We start from the raw sequence: 19,974 nt of genomic DNA, 5'->3' as shown, positions 1-19,974 counted from the left end.
CAATATGGCGGCGACGTTGACGTATCAGCCGCTCCGTGGGAGGAGGAGGAGACGTGGATGTATTAATAGAACTGGATGGGACATTGAAAATGGCCGCCCATTCATTTCAATGTAAATTGCTCACCAGCACATACGCTGAAAAAGTTCCTGACTTCTGGGTTTACTTCCGCGTTAACGGGCCCATAGAGCATGCTCAGTTGAGTCACCTCCCATGATGCTCTGGGGCCTCCCATCATGCCCCAGGGCAATTATATAATATATTAATTAATGTATATTATTACATGTAGGCTATAGTATTACATATATTATTAATGTATTAATATAATATAATTATATAATATGTATTAATATAATATATTAATGAATGTATATTATTACATGTATAGTATTACATATATTATTAATGTATTAATATAATATAATTACATAATATATATTAATATAAACATCCGTGGAATGCACGGACACAGCTGTGACGTCAGCCGTGACGTCACGCCCAGAAAGAGACTTTTCTTTGACTTTTCTGGCCGTTATAAAACATTTTTGACGGATATAAAGTCCATGACTTAAAAATATAGAATACAAAGATTAGTAATAGCCGGTGATTACAGCTGGAGGTTCCTGTGAACAGTTTTAGAGGACGATCTTTTACTATTGCGGTCTATGGGAAAAAAGCTTTCTGGACCACATGGGGTTTTCTGTTGCAGTACCGCGGCTGGACACTGGGGGAAACCGGCGCTGCTGAGTGGAGACCCGGGGGCTGAGGAGGAGACATGGATATGGTTTACCCAGAATCCCCTGCAGCAGCTCCATGGAAGGGACATGTCTGTGGAGAAAACAACCTAATCTCCGTGATCCCTGATCCTCCAGCGTCTCCAGCAGCTGATAAGAACCATAAATATATAAATATAAATATATAAGAACCATAAACCTCCGTGTTGTTGGAGCAGCCCTGCCGGCTCGTCGCCACGGCGACAGCAGAGCTGGTTGCTGATTGGTCGTTTCCCCCGAACCTGCAGCTCCGACCCATAAAGGAGCAGGACGACCTTTGACCTTTGACCTTCGGTTGGAGCTGAAACCTGCCGGCGACGCCCCGACCAAACAAACGTGTTTATGGTGTTTTGTTGATGGGGGGGGGTTTATCTGTGCACGCCTATGCATGTTATTGTTTACTGGTGTGAAGCCCACCCTGTTACTCTTCTGTCCACCCTGTTACCTGTGTGCTTTTTTTTTAATAATTAAATAAAATCAAAAAATAATAAGCATGTCTCTGTGGTTACTTGCAGGGAATAATTTGGCAGAGTGAAATCACTTAAAAATTGTGCCAAATTCTATTGAAATTATTGTTTATTATAAAAGAAACATGTTGAAATTACATTGTGCCTTAAAATAGAGCAAGTCTTTTTTCAAGATAATACATTATACTTGAAATATATTTGAACATAGTATTCACAAACAAGTAAGGGACCATTTAGCTCTTAGAAAATGTAAATATCACAATAACTGTGTATTAAAAACACTTAGTAATAAACATGAGAACGTCCTGTAACAGGGTGGACATTTGGCCGATGTCACATGCAAAGAATTTGCTAAAAATATTAGGCCATAATATCCTGAGCTGGACCAATGTGTTTTTCTTATAATTTAAAAAGCCCTCCTTCAGATTAAATAAAAAAATCATGAGAATTTAAACATTTTTGGCAGCAAGTAAACCATGATGAAATGGCACCGAATAGTAGGAATGACCCACACGTGTAGCACTAGCGCTAGCACACTGGTTTTCTGGTAATACTTTACATTTAGCTGTTACATGGTTGTTAGTTCTGTAACTAAAACCAAATCATGGAGTTTCAGTTCATCTTAATTCAATAAATAATTATCTGTAATGTTTATTGTAAATAACTAACTTCTCTTTTCTGTAGTAAAAATAAAGGATTGATATTAGTTGATACTGTATGTGTTTCCTCCAGACTGCAACACAATAAGTTAAATAAGGCAAAATTAATGAACAATATAAAATATATGTTATAAAAAAGAGCATTTAGTATAAAATTTGAATAAGTTTATTCACCTGAACAGTTTCCAGCATCTAATAATAAAACTGGAAGCTGAAAGGTCTTACAAACATTAGAAGAATAAATTCCTATAAATTGTGACAGAATACAGTTAGATTACATCATGTTTACAATAATTATTCAGTCTTTTATCTGCTTTCATTCTCCTCAAAATTGCACTTTTCCTTCACATAAAACCGTAAAAGTCCAGGTTTACACGTGTGTCGTAAAAACCAACGTGATGTGACGTTAGCCGCCGCCGTTAGCCGCCGCCGCTGCTCAGCTAGCTCGGCTAGTGGCTAGCGAGGCTAACGAGGCTAAGCGGAGCAGCGTTTTACGACCGGCAGGTTTTACGAGCCGGTTTTACTGCCAACTAAACTTTAACTGTCCTTATCTCAACATAAATAATGAGCTTATAAAAGTTAATCATCTTCTTCTCCGTAAGAGACGACGGCCGTAAAAACCAAAACAACCGCTACAGTTTCTGTCCTGGTTCCTGGAGACGGCCCGGTGTGCTGACCCGGGTTAGGTCTAGAGTCCTGACCCGGGTCAGGTCTAGGCCTGACCCGGGTTCTGCAGGTCTAGGCCTGGGAAAGGGGGCACCAGGACTCCTGGGGGGCATGGAGTCCAGAGTCCTGACCCGGGTCAGGTCTAGGTCTGGGACAGGGGGCACCAGGACTCCTGGGGGGCCATGGGGGTCGGCGTGAAGACGTAGTCCTCGTACTTGACGTCCAGCTGAGGAACCTGCAGAAGAACCAGAGGAGATTAACGGGACGGAAGAGACCGGGAGGGTCTGGTCCTGGAGGGTCTGGTCCTGGACTCCAGGGACCTGGAACCAGGACTAGTAACTGAAACCAGGACTAGTAGACCTGAACCAGGACTGAAGGGGGCCTTACCTGGGTGGCGGTCTGGCCGGCGAAGGGGGACGGCGCCGTGTTGGGTTCTCTCTTGCTGGACTCTGACAGGGAGGACGGGGGGCCGGAGTCCGGGACCACGGGACCTGCAGAGACCAGGAGTCATTAGTGAGTTCCTGGTGGACGGGACCAGGTCCTGGTCCAGGTCCTGGTCCAGGTCCTGGTCCAGGTCCAGGTCCAGGTCCTGTTCTGGTGTCCCCCAGGGGTCAGTGTTGGCTCCACTTCTCTTCACCATCAACCTTCTCCCCCTGGGGCTCAAACCTCCGTCACCAGGGGATCCAAACCCACCGCTACACCAACACACAGATCTACATCACACAGATCTACATCACACAGATCTACATCACACAGATCTACATCTCCTCCAAACTACACCAACCACACACACCACCTACAAAGCCCTTCACAACCAGCTCCCACTGACCTCTGACCTCCTACATGAACACACCCTCACAACCCATTCTAACCCTTTCTTCTTTCTTTATTATTCTTCTGACGAAAGGAGGGCCTTTTTTCCCCTAAATGTGCCCAAAAAGTCACCAAATTTATCACCAAGCCAGTCCTGGTGATAAATGTGATATTTAATGGTTTGCATTAATGGGCGTGGCCTAACGGCTCAACAGCGCCCCCTAGAAAACTTTTCTCTGCCATAACTTTTGAATGGGTTGTGATAAAGACATGTGGGTGGTGTCATCGGACTTGGTATGGAGTCCTTGACCTTCATTGGCCTGAATTAGCCCCGCCCCTTCTTCTGATTGGTTGTTCCTTTTTTCTGCTATAACTTTTGAATGTTTTGACATAGAGAGTCGTGGGTGGTGTCATTTCTGATATGCTTATGGGGGCGGTGGCCGTGAGTGCGAGGGCCCGTTCATCGCTGCTTGCAGCTTTAATTATTATTATTATTATTACCTGTGGAGGTTTTCGTTTTGGTCGTCTTGGGTTTCCTCTTCCTGGTCTGGATACTTTCCTTCTTCATGGCCAGAGGCCTGGGGACCTGGAGGGGACGGGGGGGGGGACCGGGACACAGGTTAGTGGACCCCCCGGGGACAGCAGACCCCCCCATGCCGAGACCCCCCCCATGTTACCCCCCACGTCACCTACCCCGTGCAGCTTGGTGTACAGTCCACAGGCGTTGCAGACCGGCTCCCCCGCCGCGCTGCGGCGCCACAGTGTGGTGGTGCTGGTGCTGCAGTTGGAGCAGACCAGGCCGGACCGCCGGGTCGGGGTCTGCTGGGGACAGAACAAGAACTCAGGACCAGAACCAGGACCAGAGCCAGGACCAGGACCAGAACCAGAACCAGAACTCAGAACCAGAACCAGAACCTGAACTCAGGACCAGAACCAGAACCTGGACTCGGCCGAAGAAATGGCATAAATTGCAACAAAATGACACGATTAATTCAAAATGGCCGACTTCCTGTTGGGTTTCGGCCATGGCTCCAAGAGACTTTTGTTTAAGTTATGCCATGATACAGGTGTGTAGTGATTCTCGTGCATGTACGTCAAACCGTATCGTGGGGCTTGAGGCACAAAGTTTTCTAGGGGGCGCTGTTGAGCCATTAGGCCACGCCCATTAATGCAATAAAAAAAAAACGTAGCTCCTAGCAGAAAAACAAAGACATCGTGAGAGAGACAGAACCCGGCAGAATCTGACAATCTTAATTTTATTCAGATATTCCTTAAAATAAGTGAGAAAGCTCAGTGCGAAGACAGAGTGAGATTCTTTTTAAAAGGAACCCTGGCTATTAAGACATGTAGGTCTTAAAAGATAAATGTTGGTATCAATTATAACAATGTGATATAAAAAACCTTTTTGATGTCTTCGTTTTTATAAAATTTGAAAATATAATTTAACATGTAGGTCGCCATTGTTGTTTACATTCTGGGTAGTGACGTCAGACGGTGGCTCCTGCTAACCCCCGTACACTGTTTTACACCCAGAAACAGATGAAAACACAGCTAAACAGGTGACGGCGCACCAGAAACACAGATCAAAACACAGCTAAACATTAAGGTGACGGCGCACCTACAAAAAAGTTAAAAAAAAAAATAAAAAAAAATACAGCACCATAAAGCATGAACTATAAAAACACCATAAAACTCAGATAGACTAACCGACCACACGTTTCAACTAGCAGGTAGCCGATGCTACAATAAAAACCCCAGCCAGATCTGGTGTCATTAAATTAAATAAATATTTTCTTGCCTATTTGAAGCGAAGTCTGCGCCTCCCGTTTCGTCAAAGTCCCGGGCCAGTCCCCTCAGCCTCTGGTCTGTCATCAAACCATCAAAACCCAGCTCTGAAGCCAGTTTTAGGGGGGAGAGGGGGGGGCTATGCCCACCCAAACGTGCATATTGCCCACCGGCGTCTCCATCCCGGCGGCGGCGGCGAGAGCGGAGAGCGGGTGGCGGTGCGCTGCAGGCTCTAAAGCCCCGGCTACGCCGTCTACGGCGTAGGCTACGCAGGCTACGCCGTAGCCTACGCCGTAGCCTACGCCGTCTACGCCGTAGCCTACGTCTACGCCGTAGGTTTGATCCAGTTTGCCTGAACCCAGACGTCTTATGGGCTCCCTCGTCAGCCTCCACGGCCGGGAGATGCTGCTCATCTATGTTTTAGATACCTGTCCCAGTTAAACTAACGCGGCTTATCTTCCCAGAGCCACCGTCGTACGTCATCGCCCCCAGAATGCATTGCGCAGGTAAAACATGGCCCCCCCCGCAGGTCAAAATATGTGATAAACATTGTAGATTTTTAAAGCAATTAGATTATTTTATGTGTTTCTAACAACATATTTTAGTATAAGAGAACAATTGTGGCTAATTAGGGACTACAAGTCTTAATAGCCAGGGTTCCTTTTAAGAAAACTTTTGATTACATTACAGCCAATGGGGACGGAGACAGGTATTGGCGGCGCTCTACACCCCCCCTACCCCCCCCCCCCCGTTTAAATTTTGGGCATACCCCGGCTGTCAAAGTCACATTTTATGAATCCCAACACCTATGTCTACATTCTGACCAAAAATTATTCGTCTCCTTTTTTACAGTTTGGCCGTGAGCTCGAAATAAAAATAAACATTCAGGTTATTTTTTTACTGTTTCTCCCACTCTAGAAACCGACACCCGCACTCTAGATTTGACAAAAAAGTGATTTCCAGTCCTCGCTTGAGGGCTCATATTTTGAAAAGTTTACATCTTAGGAAAAAACTGTTTGGGGTTTTGAGAGAGAAGAGAAGTTTTCCTCCGTTTTGAAGTTTGAATGACATTTCTACGTGCAGGTATGAGAAAGTTAGGTGACTCAGAAAAAAGGTGAATTTTGGCTTTTTTTTAACCTCCTCCCATCCACAGTGTGACATTCCGCGCCACACACATACATGGGAAAATCTCCCCATTAGTTTGGAACTTTGGAAATGTTTTTGCACTTCGTGCGAAAACTATTTTTGCCATCGCTCTGAAAATCCACAGGACTGTAGTTAAATTCAGGGCCTACAACTTTCTAAATCGGTTCAGAATTTTTCGAGTAACGGTGTTGCGAGTGGTGAGGCCCCAAAGTTCTCCCAATGCGTTCCGGTTGGCGCCAAAAGCGCACGTTTTTTCACGTTGCGCGAAAACGTGCACACCAATCGCTAATAAAAGTCATAACACTCGATTCGCGCTTAAGGCGCACGTTTCTACGTTTTTACTTTTCGTGTTTTCTCAAAGCTGCAGGACTAGTTACGCGCCGAAGTTTATACGGAAGAATAAATAATAAGCCTGAGCAATAATAAGAGTGCCTTGTGGCGCAGACGTGGCACTAATAACACTATCATATGCTGTCACAAATCACCTTCCAACAATAATCATATAAGAGCCACATTTGTTTATTTACTGTTAACTACTTTTTAAATCTGGGCACAGAAATAACCGGAGTCAAATTCCTTGTCGGGCTAAGTTCAAACTTGGCCGATTCAGAGAACTAGGACATGTAACACCTCCATTGGCTGACACACACCCCCCCGCCCCCCCTTCCCTGGTGGTTCCAGCCGGGCCGAGGACAAGGTCAGGACAAGGTCAGGACAAGGTCAGGCAAACAAAAACAGAGAGAACGGCCTTGGTGGTGGTGGTGGTGGGCTGTTGGAGAGACCGGGTCCTAGATGTGGGGGGGAGACCGGGTCCTGGGACACAACCAGCCGGACTGGACCCGGATCAGAGAAGGGTGGAACCACGGGGCGGGTCTTAGGTTTGGGTTTGAGTGACACCAGAGAGCCCGCGCTTACTTTACTCCCGGTTCTTACCCCCCGTTTGTTGGGCCGGATCAGGGGCCGGTTCACCCCGTTCATCCGGTGGTACAGTCCGCAGGCGTTGCACAGATAGTGTCCCGTCCCGTCGCGGCGCCACAGCGGCGTGGACACGGACCCACAGTTGACGCACTCACGTCCCTCGGGGGGGGGGCCGTCCTCCAGCAGCTCTGAGGAGACACGGGGGGGAGTTAGAACTTTAACTGGGGGGGGGCGTCCTCCAGCAGCTCTGAGGAGACACAGGGGGGAGTTAGAACAGAGACGGGAATTAGGCACGGGGGACCGACATGATCCGCTGGGCGGTGCCTCTCACCCTTCTTCTCCTCTCCTCTTCCCTTCCTCTCTTCTCCTTTTCTATTTTTATTTATTATAAATATCTCATAGCTATCGTTTTTGTCCATCGTTCCTGTAGTTTCTTGTGTTTCCCCCTTTTTTCTCTTTTGTGCATGTTTGCAGGCCGGAGCCTCAGGAGCTGCGTTCTGGCCTGCGGTCCCGGCCCCCCCCCCCGGTCATCCCGCTGCTGCTTCCACCTGCCTGCGGTCCGCCCCCTTTTTTACCTGCCATTGTTTATATAATAATTGCTCTGGGGTTTATGTTTATGTTCATGTTCTGGGTCTCTGTAAACAACTCTGTTGTATTAGACGCTATATAAATAAAATTGAATTGAATTGAATTGAATTGAATTGAATTGAATTGAATTGAATTGAATTGAATTGAATTGAATTGAATTGAATTGAACTAGACCCGGCCCAGAGTGTAATCCCTGCTTCCACTCGTCCCCACTAACGACTACTCTGAGATATTCATCTGAATTAAATAATGACATTTTTTTTTATTTTATTTTTTTTATTTAAGGTTATTTTATGGTTTGAGAGAAAATAACAGAAAAAAAAAATATTTATTTATTTCTTATAAAACAGAAGCAAAATTATTGTCTGTAATTCTTTCCCATAATTCTATACTTTTTTCCCGGCTGTAGCAGCAGGAAATCTGAGTTATCTTTATTCTTTTTTAATGATTTAAAACTGTTGAAATCATTAAATTCATCCTAATTATTTGCAGTGATTAATTTAACCCCCCCCCCCCCCCCCGTCACTCACCCAGCCCGGGTCTCCGGCCCTGCAGCCCCTGCAGGCTGACCCCCCCTCCCCCCTGGGGGGGCCACGCTGACGGCACGTCGGGGCCCACGTAGGCGTAGGGGGGGCCGGGGTAGGAGCCCGGGACCTGGACCAGGGCCCCCCCGTACTGGGCCCCCCCGTACTGGTCCTGGCGCGGCCCCAGCGCGCCCTGGTAGCCGCCGGGCCCCCCCGGCGGGCTGGGCGCGTAGGGGAACCCGTCCCCGGCCCCGTGGGGCCAGGCCTGGGGGGCCCGGCCCGGGGGGTCGCAGGGCCCCAGGTAGGCCAGCATGGGGACCCGGGCCGGGGGGGGCAGGTAGGGCCCCGCGTCGTGGCCGTAGGCGGGCTGGGGGGAGGACAAGGTCTGGTACATGGTCCTGGTCCGGGTCCGGGTCTGGGGGCCCAGAGGTTCCTTCCCCCCCACGGAGGACCCGCTCTGGTCCCTTCAGACCCCCAGACTCTCCTCCTGGAGAAAAACATGACACAGAAGGATCAGGGCTGGGTGATATGGACCAAAAGTCATATCTGGATATTTTCTAGCTGAATGTTGATACTCGATATATATCCATATTTTTTCTGTGCCATAATTGGGGTTTCCCCCAAAGCATTATAGCATAGCATCTCTGTTAGCATCTCTGTTAGCATCTCTGTTAGCATCTCGGTTAGCATCTCTGTTAGCATATCTGTTAGCATCGATGTTAGCATCTCTGTTAGCATCCCTGTTAGCATCACTGTTAGCTTCTCTGTTAGCATCTATGTTAGCATCTCTGTTAGCATCTCTGTTAGCATCACTGTTAGCTTCTCTGTTAGCATCTCTGTTAGCATATATGTTAGCATCTCTGTTAGCATCTCCGTTAGCATCACTGTTAGCATCTTGGTTAGCATCTCTGTTAGCATCTCCGTTAGCATCTCCGTTAGCATCACTGTTAGCATCTCTGTTAGCATATGTGTTAGCATCTCTGTTAGCATCTCCGTTAGCATCTCTGTTAGCATCTCTGTTAGCTTCATTTCTTAAAAAAAACAGTCAGTTTTAATACAAACCTCGTGCCAAATGTCACACAGGTTCCTTTATTAACAGAGGTCTGCACAATATCAACATGTATAAAACAAATGAAATAAAAATAAACTGCCTGCATATATAGAATAAAAATGCTGCTTGAATAAAATAAAACAAATATCCCTTTCCTGCATAACAATTAAATTAAAATACACTGTAATTAATACAATGGAGACAGTAACAGGCAGACTTTTCCACTGAGGTTGACAGTTGTGCAAATAACAAAACATTTGTGCAAATCTCAAATAAAACATTCAAGTCAATTTGTCACAAAATAAACTATATCAAAATCATTAAAAAAAAAATGTTTTTTTTTTTTTTTTTTTAATAATCGATATAAACGATATTGTCTCGTACCATATCGCGTTTGAAAATATATGGATATATATTAAAATCTGGATATAGGGCCCAGCCCTAAGAAGGATGGCACAGATCTGAGCAGTTTTCTTCAAAAAGAGTTAACGCAGATTTGTAAATGGGTCACTGAAAATAAACTGAAACTGAATATAAACAAAACCAAATGTCTTATTTGCTCAAAACATGCTGGGAAAAAGGAACAGATTATGTGTGTCCTTGGAGCTGAAACTGAGCAGGTTAAGGAGGCCGGATTACTGGGGGTTACGATTGATGAAACATTTCTTGGGCCACTCACTAGGGGTGGGCAAAAATATCGATATGGCAATATATAACGCGATACTTTTCCAGCTGATTCAATATCGATATTCAAAATTTGAATATCGATTTTTTTTTTAATATTGTTTATCCCCGATTTTTTCCCCACTATATCCCCCAGTGCTCCTTCCTAAGTAACAGTCCTGGGCATTGCCACTCTCTACCAACCCTGGGAGGGCCCTGCACTGAGCTCAGGTTTTATTTCATTTTATAATTTATTTTTTATATAACAGCCTGTCCTTAAAAAATGAAAAATAATGGACAGAGGTTTATTTATTTATGGATTTATATCTATACTGACTGATCACTGTGCCTGTCCTTGGTTTTAGTTCCATCTTTCTCGTGTTTATTATCATTTGCCACATAATTAAAGCAACCTCATACTAAATTTAATGTTAATTTCATATGATGTAAATAATATGAAAAACATATACAAATATGTTGTAACTTTAGCTTGTATAGTTATAATAAAACATTGTTTTGACTCAGTTTGTCCCATGAATTGTCACTATAATCTGATGAATGTGCAACTCAGATTTTAAGATCCATAAAGGTTTTTACAGTTTTCAGCAAACTTTATATATCGCAATATATCGCAAAATTTGGATATCGCAGTATCGTATGGTATCGTGACTCAGGTATGGTGATGTGTGTTGTATCGTGACTCAGGTATGGTGATGTGTATCGTATCGTGACTCAGGTATGGTGATGTGTATTGTATCGTGACTCAGGTATGGTGATGTGTATCGTATCGTGACTCAGGTATGGTGATGTGTGTTGTATCGTGACTCAGGTATGGTGATGTGTGTTGTATCGTGACTCAGGTATGGTGATGAGTATTGTATGGTGACTCAGGTATGGTGATGTGTATGGTATCGTGACTCAGGTATGGTGATGTGTGTTGTATCGTGACTCAGGTATGGTGATGTGTGTTGTATCGTGACTCAGGTATGGTGATGTGTGTTGTATCGTGACTCAGGTATGGTGATGTGTGTTGTATCGTGACTCAGGTATGGTGATGTGTATGGTATCGTGACTCAGGTATGGTGATGTGTATCGTATCGTGACTCAGGTATGGTGATGAGTGTTGTATCGTGACTCAGGTATGGTGATGAGTATTGTATCGTGACTCAGGTATGGTGATGTGTATCGTATCGTGACTCAGGTATGGTGATGTGTGTTGTATCGTGACTCAGGTATGGTGATGAGTGTTGTATCGTGACTCAGGTATGGTGATGTGTGTTGTATCGTGACTCAGGTATGGTGATGAGTGTTGTATCGTGACTCAGGTATGGTGATGAGTGTTGTATCGTGACTCAGGTATGGTGATGTGTATGGTATCGTGACTCAGGTATGGTGATGTGTGTTGTATCGTGACTCAGGTATGGTGATGTGTGTTGTATCGTGACTCAGGTATGGTGATGTGTGTTGTATCGTGACTCAGGTATGGTGATGTGTATGGTATGGTGACTCAGGTATGGTGATGTGTATGGTATCGTGACTCAGGTATGGTGATGTGTGTTGTATCGTGACTCAGGTATGGTGATGTGTATCGTATCGTGACTCAGGTATGGTGATGTGTGTTGTATCGTGACTCAGGTATGGTGATGAGTATTGTATGGTGACTCAGGTATGGTGATGAGTGTTGTATCGTGACTGAGGTATGGTGATGTGTATTGTATCGTGACTCAGGTATGGTGATGTGTGTTGTATCGTGACCCAGGTATGGTGATGTGTGTTGTATCGTGACTCAGGTATGGTGATGTGTGTTGTATGGTGACTCAGGTATGGTGATGAGTGTTGTATCGTGACTCAGGTATGGTGATGTGTATCGTATCGTGACTCAGGTATGGTGATGAGTATTGTATCGTGACTCAGGTATGGTGATGTGTATCGTATCGTGACTCAGGTATGGTGATGTGTATCGTATCGTGACTCAGGTATGGTGATGTGTGTTGTATCGTGACTCAGGTATGGTGATGAGTGTTGTATCGTGACTCAGGTATGGTGATGTGTGTTGTATCGTGACTCAGGTATGGTGATGTGTGTTGCATCGTGACTCAGGTATGGTGATGTGTGTTGCATCGTGACTCAGGTATGGTGATGTGTGTTGTATCGTGACTCAGGTATGGTGATGAGTGTTGTATCGTGACTCAGGTATGGTGATGTGTGTTGCATCGTGACTCAGGTATGGTGATGTGTATGGTATCGTGACTCAGGTATGGTGATGTGTGTTGTATCGTGACTCAGGTATGGTGATGTGTGTTGTATCGTGACTCAGGTATGGTGATGTGTATGGTATGGTGACTCAGGTATGGTGATGTGTATGGTATCGTGACTCAGGTATCGTGATGTGTATCGTATCGTGACTCAGGTATGGTGATGTGTATGGTATCGTGACTCAGGTATCGTGATGTGTATCGTATCGTGACTCAGGTATGGTGATGTGTATGGTATCGTGACTCAGGTATGGTGATGTGTATGGTATCGTGACTCAGGTATGGTGATGTGTATGGTATCGTGACTCAGGTATGGTGATGTGTGTTGTATCGTGACTCAGGTATGGTGATGTGTATGGTATGGTGACTCAGGTATGGTGATGTGTATGGTATCGTGACTCAGGTATGGTGATGTGTATGGTATCGTGACTCAGGTATGGTGATGTGTATGGTATCGTGACTCAGGTATGGTGATGTGTATGGTATCGTGACTCAGGTATGGTGATGTGTGTTGTATCGTGACTCAGGTATGGTGATGTGTATGGTATCGTGACTCAGGTATGGTGATGTGTATGGTATCGTGACTCAGGTATGGTGATGTGTGTTGTATCGTGACTCAGGTATGGTGATGTGTATGGTATGGTGACTCAGGTATGGTGATGTGTATGGTATCGTGACTCAGGTATGGTGATGTGTATGGTATCGTGACTCAGGTATGGTGATGTGTATGGTATGGTGACTCAGGTATGGTGATGTGTGTTGTATCGTGAGGGCAACACCCACCCCTACCATTCACATAAACAACATTGTAGCATAAATGAGTAGAAGCCTCAATCATTAGAAGAAGTGCCTATTTTGTAACCAATACAATTATTAAACAAGTTATACAATCTGTGGTTTTGTCACATATTGATTACTGCCCAGTAATCTGGTCTAACGCCTGCAAACATGAAATAAATAAGATCCAGCAGCGAGACTCGCTCTGCATCGCTCGTATAGATGTAGTGTCGAAAAAATGTAAAATAAACTATCATGGATGAAAGTCAATGACAGACTAGCATGTAGCCTGGCATTAAAACATTTACAACATTTAAAGACATTAAGATAAATTTTACTGAAACAGAAAATGTTCATGTTTCCGCGCTTTTTATTCTTCCACCAACATAAGTTTACTTATAAGCTTAAAAAGTTCCTGCAAAGTAGTTTGGAACTCGGAAAAATGTTTTTTATTACAGATTTGCAGTTTTAATGAACAAAATGTCACTTTTCTTCTTTTCTTTTCTCACAAACTGACGTTTATAAATCCAGAAATAAAGATTAGTTTCCTCTGAATTGAAACCTCATGAGGTTTAAATTGTAAATTTAACGTAAAAATATTCATTTTAAACAAATTAATAAATGAAAAATTATTTATAATTAATTAATTATTAAATTGGATGAAGTACAGAACTTTTTTCAGTGCAGTCGCATTAGCCGCTTGTCATCTGATAACTTTCTCCAAATTGTATAAATGTAGAAAGTGACTATAACCTATATATAAACCTATATATATATATATATATATATATATATATATATATATATATATATATATATATATATATATATATATATATATATATATATATATATATCACTAAACAGAACAGTAATGTTCAGGACAGTTACTGGAATAAACTTCCAGAAAATCTGATTTCATTAGTGTCAGAGTTGATTCGAGAGGAAACTGAGAAAGGAAGTTCAGAAGAAACTGGTAGTTTTAGATTGTGTCTAATGGTTTTAGTTTATTGATTTAATTGAGTTAGGTGTTTTATAAATACACATATTTTCTTGTTCTGCATTTAATTTAAATTCTTAGTATTTTATTTTGCTGAAGTTTTGTGACGTTTCCAGTTATTTTCACTATTTTTAAATTTTCTTCTATTGAAATACGTTTTTTTGTTTTTGTTTTTGTATTTGCCACATTTAGTATGAACTTATTTATCTTTAGTTGTACTTGGATTTATCTTTATCTGTTTTTGGTTGTTATTTGTTTTTTGTGGTTTTTTTCCTTTTCGTTTTTTTTTTTCATTTAGGAAAACTAATTTTCTTTTTTTCATTGTTTTCTGCTTATTATCTTTAGTTTTTATTTGTTTTAGTTTTTTTGTCTTGTTTTTCTTTTTAGTTGTTGTTGTTTGTACTTGTTATCTACTTTGTTTTATTCTGTTTAACTAACATTTTACATTGTACTGTAAAGTTTTATAGAAATGTATATTTGTACTGTTGGACCCCGGAAGAATAGCAACTAATGGGAATCTGAAATAAATACATAAATAAATAAGTAAATAAATAAACATGGAGAACATGAAGAACATTTACAACATTTAAAGACATTAAGAGACATTTAGAAACATTAAGATAAATTTTACTGAAACGGAAAATGTTTTATTCTTCCACCAACATAAGTTTACTTATAAACTTATAAAGTTACTGCAAAGTAGTTTGGAACTCGGAAAAATGTTTTTATTACAGATTTGCAGTTTTAATGAATAAAATGTCACTTTTCTTCTTTTATTTTCTCACAAACTGACGTTTATAAATCCAGAAATAAAGATTAGTTTCCTCTGAATTTAAACCTCATGAGGTTTAAATTGTCATAAGTCAAAACAGAAATGTCTTTGTTTGAGCTCTTTCGTGAAATTTAACGTAAAAATATTAATTTTAAACAAATCAACGAATGAAAAATTATTAATTGAAAAAATAAAACCAATAATATTAAACTGCATGGACAATTATAAATTGGATGAAGTACAGAACTTTTTTCAGTGCAGTCGCATTAGCCGCTTGTCATCTGATAACTTTCTCCAAATTTTATAAATGTAGAAAGTGACTATAGCATATATATATTTATATATATATATATATATATATATATATATATATATATATATATATATATATATATATATATATATATATATATATATACATATATATATATATAAATATATATATATACATATATATATACATATATATATATATATATATATATATATATATATATATATATATATATATATATATATATATATATATATATATATATAAATATATATATATACATATATATATACATATATATATATATATATATATATATATACATGCACTGCAGAGACTCGCTCCAAACTCCACCTTTGGTGCGTAAAAGCTGCAGCCGGAGATTCCAGTTCCTTCAGCAGCCGGAGGAGAACCGAGCCGAACTGGGACCAGACTGGGACCAAACCGGGACGGAACCGGGACCGGAACCGGTCTCCCCGCCGCGCCGCGGACTCTTGCTCCAAACTCCTCCAAACTCCTCCAAACTCCAGCTCAGGTGCGTAAAAGCTGCGCTCCCGGAGCTCCAGGATGGAGCCGCGGCTCTGCGGAGGTGCAGGGGGGGTCCTGGTCCTGGTCCTGGTCCTGGGGGGGGTCCTGGTCCGCCTAGTCCTGCTCCAGGGGTGGGGGGTCCCCGGATCCTGAGGGGGTCCTGGTCCTGGGGGGGGTCCGGGTCCTCCGCGGTCTCTCCAGAGGTGGGGGGGTCCTGGTCCTGGGGGGTCCTCTCCTCCTCCTCGTCCTCCAGAGCCGCTGATGTCTCTGATTGTCTGTTATCTGATTCCTGCTCTTACTGGAACATTTGAACATTTGAACATTTGTACTTCAGGAAACACGTGACGCGGTGTTTCCCAAGGTGGAGGTGGGGGGAGGAGGAGGAGGAGGAGGAGGAGGAGGAGGAGGAGGAGGAGGAGGAGGAGGAGGAGGAGGAGGAGGAGGAGGAGGAGGAGGAGGAGGAGGAGGAGGAGGCCGTGGAGGGAGGGGGGAGGTCGGAACAGCCAGGTGAGTTTTTTTTTTTTATTTTTTTTTTATGATTCACAGTTTATTTATTGATGTATTTTTTTATTAACAGTTGCAAACAGTACAATGATAACAGAAATTCACATTATGCAAATTCACGTTGAATTATAACATATAAAGAGTATAACTCAAATAAAAAAACAAAACAAAAAGCACAACACATTCTAACCAGCCAGGGGGATGAAATTATAACAGAAAGCCCAAACATTTACTTACATTTATGGTTTTGATTGCCTTTGAATTATTAGAAAACTTAATAGAGTCCAGATACTGTTGTAATTCGCAATGAAAAGTTAAAAAAGAGGGTTTTTTGCGTAAGAATTTAGATTTGTGGATGTGGAATTTTGCGAGGATAATCAACAAATGAATAATAAATGTTTCCTTTGGCTTTGATCTAATACAGGTGAGGTTTTACCTGGAGTCCTTCAGCGCTACGTGACGTCAGAGCCGCGATGACGTCAGAGCCGCGATGACGTCAGAGCCGCCACATTTATCATCCATGTGTAAAACCCGTTATATAATAGATCCACGAGGTAAACCCGTTATATAATAGATCCATGTGTAAAACCAACAACATCTTAATAACAGAAGTAAACTGAAACAACTTAAACTTTGGAAAAGCTTCTGGTCCATCATGGCCATCAGTTAAGATAAGTCAAAAATGAATTAAGTAAATGTTTGAGCTGGTTTAAGATGTCTGTGTTTGTTTTGTGTTAAAGCAACTTAAAGTTGAGTTATTTAAGTTATGACGACTAAAATGGTTTAAGTTAAATCGGTTTCCTAAAATGAATTGAGGTAGAAGTTGTGACTAGAATGTGATCATTTAATTTAGAGGAATAAAACTGAGTAACTTGAACTTTAGTGCTAACATTTATGTAAAGAAGATTTAATTAAGTTAGTCTGGCTTGATGCAAATTAATACAATCAACACTTTTTAAATAAGTCTGAAGGAAATACGACTTATGAGTGTATAATACGTGTTAGTTTAAAGTTCAGTTTACTGAATGAAATGGTACTAATTTATTTAACCAAGTTACCTTAACATTAAATATTTGAGTCACTTAAACCTCAATGGAATATTATTTTACACTTGAATTGTTTGAGTTAATAAACTTAAATCTCCAAACTGGAGATATGTTTAACTCTTTAACTTTCATTCTATCGTCAAATGTAAATCCAGATATCAGAATTAGAGTTTTGACGAGTCAAAGTGACGTCATAAATATCTAGAATGACATTACGACTATAGTCACAACGCAGTTGTAGAAATGTGATATGTTAATTCCGGGTAGTTAAATTTAAACATTAACTGTTAAACGGCTCGTCAGTGAATCAGCGGTTGAAAAGTGTGATCTCTGGTTCTTTCACATTCAGACATTTGAAAGAGGAACATGTGAATGTGTGACTTTAAAAACTTACACATTTATGAAACATGAACAGAAACCCTCACGTATTTGTGATAAAACTGTTTATTCTCCGGTCCCAGCCCTGGGGTTTGGCGCCCCCTGGTGGACGAAGTGCGGGGGTGCAACACACAAGTATTTATAATAATAATAATAATAAACTTTATTTCTATAGCACCTTTCAGACGAAAGTCGCAGCTCAAGGTGCTTTACAGTAACAGTACAAATAAGAAACAACAACAGCAAATAAAACAAAAAACACAAATATTTAAGTGCAGTGATATAAAACATAACCCATAAAATTCAGTTCCAAATTCCTCCACAGAACAACTACTAAGATCGGATAATAGGAATATAAAAATAGAATATATGAATATAAAAAGGTAAAAATGCTGCACGAGTCGTAGGCAAAAATAAAAAGATAAAAATATCAACAAATAAGAGTACAAGATAAAAATGATCATATAAAAACATTTAAAAGTATAAAAGTAATGCAGACAGTAAAAATCCATGATATATACGGTGGATAAAAGGAAAGTGGCAGCTAAGGCGCATAAGGTTATCTTCTGTTTAAATGCTTGAGTAAAGAGAAAATATCTACCGACTCTTCCCTGATGTTTTTTTTATCAGGGATTTCATCTGTACCAGACCTGGTCCTGGACCTGGTCCTGGTCCTGGTCCTGGACCTGGTCCTGGTCCTGGTCCTGGTCCTGGTCCTGGTCTGTACCAGACCAGACCTGGTCCTGGTCCTGGACCTGGTCCTGGACCTGGTCCTGGACCTCTCATCAGAACTCTGTCCTCCATCAGAACTCCACTCCGCTCTGCTGAGAGGACAGTGTGGAGGACACTGGACATTTTTGCGTTTTTTCGTCCGTTTTTTCGTGCGTTTTTGCATTTTTTCGTGCGTTCTTGCGTGCGTTTTGCGTGCATTTTGCGTGCGTTTTTTCGTGCGTTTTTGCGTGCGTTTTTTCGTGCGTTTTTTCGTGCGTTTTTGCGTGCATTTTGCGTGCGTTTTTTCGTGCGTTTTTGCGTTTTTTCATGCGTTTTTTCGTGCGTTTTGCGTGCCTTTTTGCATTTTTTCGTGCGTTTTTTCGTGCGTTTTTGCATTTTTTCGTGCGTTCTTGCGTGCGTTTTGCGTGCATTTTGCGTGCGTTTTTTCGTGCGTTTTTGCGTGCGTTTTTTCGTGCGTTTTTTCGTGCGTTTTTTCGTGCGTTTTTGCGTGCATTTTGCGTGCGTTTTTTCGTGCGTTTTTGCGTTTTTTCATGCGTTTTTTCATGCGTTTTTTCGTGCGTTTTGCGTGCCTTTTTGCATTTTTTCGTGCGTTTTTTCGTGCGTTTTTGCATTTTTTCGTGCGTTCTTGCGTGCGTTTTGCGTGCATTTTGCGTGCGTTTTTTCGTGGGTTTTTGCGTGCGTTTTTTCGTGCGTTTTTGCGTGCGTTTTTGCGTTTTTTCATCCGTTTTTTCGTGCGTTTTGCGTGCGTTTTTGCATGCGTCTTTGCGTTTTTTCGTGCGTTTTGCGTGCGTTTTTTCGTGCGTTTTTGCGTGCGTTTTGCGTGCATTTTGCGTGCGTTTTTTCGTGCGTTTTTGCGTTTTTTCATGCGTTTTTTCGTGCGTTTTGCGTGCCTTTTTGCATTTTTTCGTGCGTTTTTTCGTGCGTTTTTTGCATTTTTTCGTGCGTTTTTTTCGTGCGGTTTTGCGTTTTTTCATGGGTTTTTGCGTTTTTTCGTGCGTTTTTTCGTTTTTTCGTGCTTTTTTGCATTTTTTCGTGCGTTTTTTCGTGCGTTTTTTCGTGCGGTTTTCGCGTTTTTTCATGCGTTTTTGCGTTTTTTCTTGCGTTTTTTCGTGCGTTTTTGCGTGCGTTTTTTCGTGCGTTTTTGCGTGCGTTTTTGCGTTTTTTCATGCGTTTTTTCGTGCGTTTTGCGTGCGTTTTTGCGTGCGTCTTTGCGTTTTTTCGTGCGTTTTGCGTGCGTTTTTGCGTGCGTTTTGCGTGCGTTTTGCGTGCGTTTTGCGTGCGTTTTGCGTGCGTTTTGCGTGCGTTTTGCGTGCGTTTTGCGTGCGTTTTGCGTGCGTTTTGCGTGCGTTTTGCGTGCGTTTTGCGTGGGTTTTTTCGTGCGGTTTTGCGTTTTTTCATGCGTTTTTGAGTTTTTTCGTGCGTTTTTTCGTGCGTTTTTTCATGGGTTTTTGCGTTTTTTCGTGCGTTTTTGCGTTTTTTCGTGCGTTTTTTCGTGCGTTTTTGCATTTTTTCGTGCGTTTTTTCGTGCGGTTTTGCGTTTTTTCATGCGTTTTTTCGTGCGTTTTTTCGTGCGTTTTTTCGTGCGTTTTTTCGTGCGTTTTGCGTGCCTTTTTGCATTTTTTCGTGCGTTTTTTCGTGCGTTTTTTCATGTGTTTTT

General features: G+C 42.0%; 2 protein-coding genes across 3 annotated transcripts in view; one reads left to right on the top strand and one right to left on the bottom strand.

Annotated features, from left to right (window-relative positions):
• LOC133457541 (protein NLRC3-like) overlaps positions 1-19,974 on the top strand; it is a 549,537-nt gene that overhangs the window by 204,085 nt on the left and 325,478 nt on the right. The window lies entirely within an intron of this gene.
• gata5 (GATA binding protein 5) lies at positions 2,572-15,960 on the bottom strand. Of its 2 annotated transcripts, none has more exons than XM_061736883.1 (7): positions 15,484-15,960; positions 8,344-8,824; positions 7,241-7,413; positions 4,070-4,198; positions 3,878-3,962; positions 2,951-3,054; positions 2,572-2,798 (listed from the first exon to the last, which is right to left on the bottom strand). In XM_061736883.1, exons 2-7 carry the CDS (start codon positions 8,729-8,731, stop codon positions 2,706-2,708), a joined length of 972 nt encoding a protein of 323 aa, XP_061592867.1. In that variant the 5' UTR covers positions 8,732-8,824; positions 15,484-15,960; the 3' UTR covers positions 2,572-2,705. The 2 variants fall into 2 exon arrangements, with proteins under 2 accessions (XP_061592867.1, XP_061592868.1); XM_061736884.1 differs by having other exon boundaries at positions 4,070-4,195; positions 15,484-15,957.

The sequence above is a fragment of the Cololabis saira genome, chromosome 12, assembly GCF_033807715.1.
Source record: "Cololabis saira isolate AMF1-May2022 chromosome 12, fColSai1.1, whole genome shotgun sequence".
Taxonomy (NCBI): Eukaryota; Metazoa; Chordata; class Actinopteri; order Beloniformes; family Belonidae; genus Cololabis; species Cololabis saira.
The sequence above is the reverse complement of the archived record's forward strand: the minus strand, read 5'-3'. Positions and strand labels throughout refer to the sequence as shown.